General features: G+C 37.8%; 1 protein-coding gene across 1 annotated transcript; it reads left to right on the forward strand.

Moving 5' to 3' along the window:
* Window positions 1-1,936: 1,936 nt before the first annotated feature.
* On the forward strand, window positions 1,937-7,150 carry LOC145681758 (uncharacterized). Its single transcript, XM_081753371.1, has one exon. It carries the CDS (start codon window positions 1,937-1,939, stop codon window positions 7,148-7,150), a length of 5,214 nt encoding a protein of 1,737 aa, XP_081609497.1.
* Window positions 7,151-8,914: the final 1,764 nt, after the last annotated feature.

Raw genomic sequence — 8,914 nt, forward strand, 5'->3', positions numbered from 1 at the left:
TAATTTGGATGGGTCCTACCTTTCGCCGTCCACACTGCTCTCACCACCTTCATAGTCACCATTGAGCTGACCACACACATACAGATGTCCCGCGTTTCTTGGCTTCCTTCTTCCGTGAGAAGTGTCCTGGATCCGGAGTTCCTCTCTTCGATTCCTGCTGCGTCCTCCTCTTAAACTGCAAGGGGCGTCTCTCTTGGGCGTCTCCTGGTCCATCAAAGTGGGGCTTCTGTTGGTCCATTTCTGTTGGTCACTTTCACTCTAAACAGCACTCTTAAACATGTCACTGCACCAACATCACTCTTTGTGTATGAAGTGTAGTGTTACACGGATTAATAGTATGGATTGTTTTTAAGTATTGTTAATAGTACTTCAAAACTGATTATGTATTATTGAAACTAGTCTAAGTGCTTTCGGTGCGTATGTAGGTCATCCTAATTGTCTGTAATAGCTCGTGAATATGTTTATAAGTGCGAAATTCTGTCACTCAAAAAAAAATGTTTGTAAGCGTTTCGCGATATATATATATTAGCAGAGTTAAAAGTTTATATATATATATATATATATATATATATATATATATATATATATATATATATATATAAAGAGGATCAAAGTGTAAGTTCCTATGCCTAAGAAAAATTGCAACTCCGCACACTCGGCTTCGGTTAGTTTAGCCGCACATTATTCTCGGTTGATTAACTTTTGATTATCGGTGTAGTGTGTGTGTAAGTTCCGGGTATATTTTCGTGTTGTGGTGATATGATGTTTCCCGGTGATGTACTTGGATACGACTGACTTGGAGTTTTGAATTTTTAACCTGTCGATCTTTTTGGGTACGCCTCTAACGGTGTCTTGGATTTCGTCTCTGTTCTCTTATTCGTTAGATTATTTTGATGTCCTAAATTTTGATTTTCTTGGTCTCCGCCTATTTACGGTGTTCGAGCGTCGTTTCTCCAACGTACGTGATTTTTTTTAGATTTCACATATTATATCTAAAATTTATATAGGGGTTGATTCGGCGCCTATTAGTCTCGTGCGTGCTTTTGAACCAAGTTACAGACCTGTGTCAAAATTTTATCTTGGTACTGCGTGGCGACATATGGTCTATGTTGTGATTTTGACAAATTCGCAAAGATTATTTTCCATTTGGATTCTATTCAATGTGTTCAGACTTTATTATTTTTCTCAATTTCACAAAAAGATGCTAAAAGCTGTTTTGTTTTCCTTCCTTGGGTTCACGGAGGGTCCTCTGTTGTGTGTGGTCTTCTACGCATGTGGCTTAGACAGCGGTATTAAGAGACAATAGAAGGGTCTTTCAAATGTCCTCGCCGCAACGGCAGGTATACAGAATAAAAAAAATAAAACATCTTACTTTCGGATAGTGAAGGAAAATAGAGAATGTCCTTTGCTTCTTTATACAAACAAAAATGAAAATGAAAATTGTTCAGAACTGAGCGTTCTTCTCAATAAAAACTAACGCCAGTAAGTAAATGAAGAGGCAGCAACATAAAAACTAATACTTTTTCTCCCCAGCAGGGGTGAGAGTGTGTGTGTAAAAACGTGACACCAAGAAAGCAACGGTAGCTACGTGTATTGTGTTAATATCGCATTAATCTACATATAATAATGTTCATCTAGCAACTTTGTTTGTATTTTTTGAATTCATATAATCTTGTGTGTTATAAATGCAAATATATTGAACAGTCTCAAAGCAACGTCAAAAAATTATTAAGAAACCAGCGCCTACACAAGGATTACATCGACCAAATGGTCCATCCACGCCGGATCAGAATTCTACAGTGCAGTTAACAAGGTAGGTAGTGAGTGCATATTTCAATACAATATTATCCTTGTATCACTTATACAAAATAAGCCTGTAATAGCAAAGCCTCATTTAGAACGTAAGTGTTAAAAGTGTATTTAATTTGAGTGAAGCATGACGGACAGAATGAAAGAATTAGTTTTCAAGAGAGGTCAAATTAAGGCCAAACTCACTCGTTTTAAACCTTTTGTAGATAGTTTTACAGAAGATCAGAATATTACGCAGTTAGTGTTACGTTACGACAAAATAAAACAGTGCTATGATGAATTTGATGCAATACAATCCGAAATAGAAATGTTACAGGGTTCATCAGAAATTGATCAGGAAACGCAAGAAAGAGAGCAATTCGAGAATACTTATTTTGATTTAGCAGCTAAGACGGAAGTGTTCTTAAATCAACACAGCTCCAGTGCAAAGAAAAATGAAAACAATGAATCAAGCAATTCTAATCCATTAGTTAGGTTGCCGGTGATAAACCTTCCGACCTTTTCTGGAAGCTACGATGAGTGGTTGTCGTTCTATGACACGTTTCAGGCATTAATACATAACAATAGCACATTGCAGCCAGTCCAAAGGTTTCATTATTTACGTTCTTCTCTACGTGGGGAGGCTCTTGAAGTAATACAAGCCTTGGAAATTTCTTCTGAAAACTATGACGTAGCATGGACTTTATTCAAAGAACGTTTTGAAAACAAAAAGTATATTGTTAACAAACACGTCAAAGCTTTATTTGAAATGCCAATGGTGGAACGTGAGTCGGCTGTTTCGCTTAAATCTCTTTTAGACAGCACAGTAAAACATTTGAGGGCTTTAAAATCATTAGGTCAACCAACAGAAAGCTGGGATGCATTACTTATATATTTGATTGCGACCAAACTAGACAATACAACACATAAGGAGTGGGAGAAAACACAATCAACGAATGAATTACCGAGCATGTCACAGCTGACACAATTTTTACAGCAGCGTTGCCAAGTCTTAGATGCAGTTGATAATAAGCGTAGACCTAAAGAGACACCCTCAGTTCCAAATAACAAATATCAACAAACAAATAAGGCAGGCAAAAAGAGTTCTTACTCAACGACAGCACACGTAACGTATTCCGACAACAATGCATGTCCCAGCTGTAAAGGCTCCCACAAATTATTTCAATGCCAATCATTGTTGAAAAAATCTATAGGAGATAGAATTAAAGAAGTTAAACGTCTTTCTTTGTGTATAAATTGTCTCAAACGAGCGCATAAGGCAAATGAGTGCTTATCAGGTAATTGTAAAATATGCAATAAAAAACATAACACATTACTGCACTACTCGCGTTGTCCATCGCCCACTAGAGCGAATGAACCACAAGATGAAAGGGAAATAGGTCAAGGTCAAAACACGCTCGCTGCGACCACATCTCTCGAGCAGGAATATGAAGGTAAGAATATTCGTTCTACAAACAGCGTACCGCAGAATCTTAGGAGACCACCAAGCATTATGCTATCCACAGCTGTAGTATATGTTAAAGATAAACAGGGTAATTTTCAAATGTGTCGAACACTTCTCGATTGTGCTTCTCAGTCCAATTTTCTAACGAACAGAATGGTTCAATTATTGGGACTAACAAAGAGTAATAGCGTTGTACACATAAATGGTATAGGTAATGCTAATACAAGGTCATGCCATAGCGTTCAGGCTACAATTAAGTCAAGATATAACAATTATTCAGCCACATTAGACTTCATCATATTGCCGCAAATATCACAAGACTTACCTATGGTTCGTGTAGACACGTCATTCTGGGAAATACCTTCCAACATTGAATTAGCAGATCCTAGCTTCAACATACCACAGCGTATTGACATGTTATTGGGGGCGGAAGTATTCTTTGATCTACTTTGTGAAGGGCAAATAAAACTCAAGGCAGGGTATCCAACCTTGCACAAAACATTGTTTGGCTGGATTGTAGCGGGAAAAATAGACAATCAACCACACATTTCGACAAATGTGTGTCACCTCTCCACAACAGAAAAAATACACGAGCAATTACAAAAATTCTGGACGATAGAAGAATGTTCAATGAAACATCCATTATGTCAAGAGCAAGCAGAATGTGAAAGACACTTCAAAGAAACACACCGGAGAGACGAGACTGGGAGATTCGTCGTCAGACTTCCCTTTAAAGAAAATGTGAGGAATCTTGGTAAATCCAAGGAGATTGCAACGAGAAGACTTTATTCAATGGAAAAAAGGCTTATGAAGGATCCTGAGAAAAAAAGGGCATATATAGCGTTCATGAAAGAGTACGAAGATTTGGGCCATATGGAAGAAATAACTAGAGCAGAGAGCGATACAATGATGCCAGACTACTATCTTCCCCATCATTGCGTAATGAAGGAGACCAGTACTACTACCAAACTCAGGGTTGTATTTGATGCATCGTGCAAAACAACTTCTGGACTTTCATTAAATGACACGATGAGAGTCGGGCCTACAATCCAAGAAGAATTATTTTCCATAACAGCAAGATTCAGGCAACATCAATACGTCGTGACAGCTGATATAGAGAAGATGTATCGCAACATTAGGGTACATGATTCAGATGCAAACTACCAGAAAATACTGTGGAGAGAAAACCCTCAAGAAGCAATAAAGATATATCGACTCAAAACTGTAACATATGGTACTGCAGCAGCTCCTTTTCTAGCCACTAGATGTCTTCAGCAACTAGCCATAGAAGAGAAGAAGAATTTCCCTAAGGCAGCAGAAGTTGTAATGAAGGATTTCTATATTGATGATCTTCAAACAGGGACAAACACGAAGAAGGAACTACATGAATTACAAGGTCAACTCACAACTCTTCTGCAAAGAGGTGGTTTTTGTTTGAGGAAATGGTGTAGCAACGACACTTCACTGCTTTCAAAAATACCCAGTGAACTTCAAGAATCAAATTTCACCATTCAACCAAATGATGATTGGATCACAAGAAGTTTAGGATTGTTGTGGAATCCCATTAAAGACACATTTTCTTTCTCTGTCAAACCAAGAAACAACCCTCAACAAATCACGAAGAGGACTATTCTTGCTACAGTAGCGAGCATATTTGATCCCTTAGGATTAATAGGACCAGTTATTCTTAAGGAAAAAATATTTCTGCAACGTTTGTGGGAATTAAAATTGAATTGGGATGAAGAAGTTCCAGCCCCATTGCATTCAGAGTGGGAAACTTTTGAGCAGCAACTTCAAGAGTTTCAATCACTACATGTTCAGCGGAAGGTTATTCAAGAAACACAATCGCAGGTAGAAATTCATGGATTTTGCGACGGATCTCAGAATGGATATGGAGCTTGTATATATGTAACATCTAGTACAAAAAATGGAAAATTCACAGCGAACTTACTGTGTTCAAAATCTCGAGTAGCACCTTTGAAGAAGACAACTATTCCTCGCCTAGAACTTTGTGCAGCTTTGTTACTTGCACAGCTAACTCAGAAAGTAATACAAGCATTACACTGCAAGATCGATAAGGTTGTTTTATGGTCAGATTCCACCATTGTATTAGCATGGATAAGAGGACCTTGTTCTCAATGGAAGACGTATGTTGCAAATCGTGTAGCGGAAATTCAACAGCTGACTTGTAACTATGAATGGAGACACATCAGAACAGAGGAGAATCCAGCAGATCATATATCGAGAGGATTAACACCGTCAGAAATTCTTGATAATGAATTATGGTGGCATGGGCCTTCATGGCTATCTGAGAAATTAGACTCACAGACGAGGGAAGATGTTTGTGACCTAAGCGATGTTCCCGAGCGACGAAAAAATACAGCAGTAATGGTTTCTACAACACCGTGTCAACTCTTAGACAGATATTCATCATTAAGAAAATTGCAACGTGTAACTGCTTATTGCCTACGATTCACACACAACATGAGAAGATCTAATTGTGACAGACAGCATGGACATCTTACAGTAAGTGAATTACATGAAGCACTCGAATGTCTTATTAAACTATCACAACAACAAGCATTTCACAAGGAATTAAATGCATTGAGATCAGGAAAGGAAGTCGACAACCAAAGTCAACTGAGAAATTTGAACCCATACTTGGATGAGAGGCAAATCATCAGAGTCGGAGGAAGATTAAATGCAGCAGATCTTACTGAAGGACAGAAACATCCTATTGTACTTCCAGCTAACTGCAACTTGACAAAGTTAATCGCTCAAGAAGAACATAAGAAGCTATTGCATGCCGGACCTCAATTATTGTTATCATCCTTGCGACAATCATATTGGCCAATACGTGGACGAAACTTGGTTCGTCAAGTTGTGCATCAGTGTGTCACATGTTTCAGAAACAATCCTAAAGATGGTAAACAGATGATGGGAGATCTACCAGCTGACAGAGTTCAACCCACAAGACCATTTCTTCACAGCGGCGTTGACTACTGTGGGCCCATTTACCTTAAATCGAGTAACCGACGGGGAGCCAAACTCCATAAGGCATATATAGCACTTTTCGTGTGTTTTGCGACTAAGGCGGTTCACATTGAACTTGTTAGTGATCTAACTACAGAGGCGTTTATTGGAGCATTAAAGCGATTCATGGCTCGTCGAGGAAAATGCGCTAAACTGTATTCTGACAATGCAAGTAACTTCGTTGGTGCAAAAGGGGAACTACAAGAATTGAAGACTTTATTTGAATCAGAACACCATAAAGAAAAATTACATAATTTTCTAGCAGCTGATAACATCACGTGGGTTTTTATTCCAGCAAGATCACCAAACTTTGGAGGCTTATGGGAATCATCAATTAAATCTCTCAAATATCATTTAAAGAGAGCCGTGGGAAATGCTTCACTCACCTACGAAGAGATGAACACTATTTTGACACTGATTGAGGCTTGCTTAAACTCTAGACCCTTAACACCATTATCAAATGATTCAAACGACCTACATCCTTTAACACCTGGTCATTTCCTAATAGGCGACGCACTCACTACCATGTCAGAACCTAACTTGAAAAATATTCCTGTCAACAGACTTTCGAGATGGCAATACATACAACAACTTCATCAGCGATTCTGGTCCAGATGGTCAAGGGAGTATCTATCAAGTCTTCTAGAACGATCCAAGTGGAGAAGAAAATTCCCCAACCTTCTGGAAGGTGATTTGGTGCTCATCAAAGAAGATAACATTCCACCTCTAAAATGGAAAACTGGACGTATTGTGCAATTGTTTCCTGGGAAGGACGGAATAGTACGAGTGGCGACAGTGAAAACTACCAGAGGTACAACAACAAGATCTATTCGTCAATTGTGCCCGCTGCCTAAGGAGAGTTAATGTGTTGGTGTATTCATAGTGTGTACATTGTGTGATTCATAGTGTTGTGTTGTGTGTGCATTGTTCTGTTTATGTTTATATCATTCATTCATAACTTGTGTTATCTATTGTTGTGTATATTAAGTTCATGAACCAAATTAATCATTCATAGATTTGTTGAAGAAATTCCTTCAAGGCGGGCGGTATGTTCAGAACTGAGCGTTCTTCTCAATAAAAACTAACGCCAGTAAGTAAATGAAGAGGCAGCAACATAAAAACTAATACTTTTTCTCCCCAGCAGGGGTGAGAGTGTGTGTGTAAAAACGTGACACCAAGAAAGCAACGGTAGCTACGTGTATTGTGTTAATATCGCATTAATCTACATATAATAATGTTCATCTAGCAACTTTGTTTGTATTTTTTGAATTCATATAATCTTGTGTGTTATAAATGCAAATATATTGAACAGTCTCAAAGCAACGTCAAAAAATTATTAAGAAACCAGCGCCTACACAAGGATTACATCGACCAAAAATGATATTCACTAATGTTCATAATTATATGCAAAATTGAAATAAACAGATTTATTTAAAAATTAAATAAAAATGGTGATGATGCAACTGTCACACTACTACTACTAATAATAATAATAGTCATACTAATAACAATAATAATAATAATAGAAAGCCGTGTGGTTTCAGCGTGTCCCTTTTCTCCACCGGGTAAACGTCTTCGTTTGGAATTTAGGATTGTATTCCATTTGACATCGATTCGCATTAATGACTTACTAGAGATCCCAATCACCATCGATTGTTATCATCTTGAGTTTGTAATATTTGTCTTCGTGAGAAAATATATTCCAGTGTATCATATTGTGGCATGCATGACCAGAGTACATAACTTTCAGGGGCTATGGGAGAACGATCTTTCTACTTCCGGTTCGACGACGTTGCGAATCGTAAGAGTAAGCATATATCCATCTTTCAATATGTCCTTCCACTTGTGCAAGTTTTACTCGCAGAGGAGATGGATACCTTTCCTTGTTAGTTTTTTTTTTTTTTTTAGTGTATGTTCTCTGAACTTCAACTAGAAATAAATAAATTGAAACAAATGAAATATGAAACAAAATAGCATGAAACGAAGCTTACAGCATGTTAAAGAGAAGAAAGGGTATATTGTGTAGGTATAGCTATGTCTTTAATTACCTTTGAGGCTATCGGTTGTAAGCTGACAGCTCGCAAATGAAACTCTGACATTGAGTGGTCGTGGCATTAGCAATGTCAAGAACACCATTTGATTGATATACCGAACACAGCGTGTGAGTTTAATGAAAACAGAAACAGCTAGTTGCACGTTAGAGTAATCAATAGATTCTGAGAAATACTCACGTTACATTTTGTGCACAATACGTATCGCTTACTCCCTTCGGTGCAATGCACGCAAATGCTCATTGTTAATAGCAAAGGAGCGCTATGGATTGTATAATTGTAGATCAGGTACAATTAAGGATCTTTAATCTTCCAAATTATATTATCTATAAGTTTCGTAGGTCTTATAGAACTAGGGGTGTCCAGAGGGGGAATATCAAGACGCATAGGGCGTCATGAGTAGTGATGGGTAAATTCCCGGGAATATTTTTTCGGAATATTCCCAGGGAAAATTCCCGGGAAGCTTCCCCAAAATGGGAATATTCGGAGAGTTTATGTGTAAACGAAAGAAACTTGCATTCTATTACTATATTGATTTAAAAATCAAATTCCTTTTTTTATTAATAGTATATTTATT

This window comes from Thermobia domestica, chromosome 3 (genome assembly GCF_964235325.1).
Source record: "Thermobia domestica chromosome 3, izTheDome1.hap1.1, whole genome shotgun sequence".
NCBI lineage: Eukaryota > Metazoa > Arthropoda > Insecta > Zygentoma > Lepismatidae > Thermobia > Thermobia domestica.

Excerpts from the sequence above, each read along its gene's own strand:
- LOC145681758 (XM_081753371.1), top strand. The coding sequence starts at position 1,937 with ATGACGGACAGAATGAAAGAATTAGTTTTCAAGAGAGGTCAAATTAAG.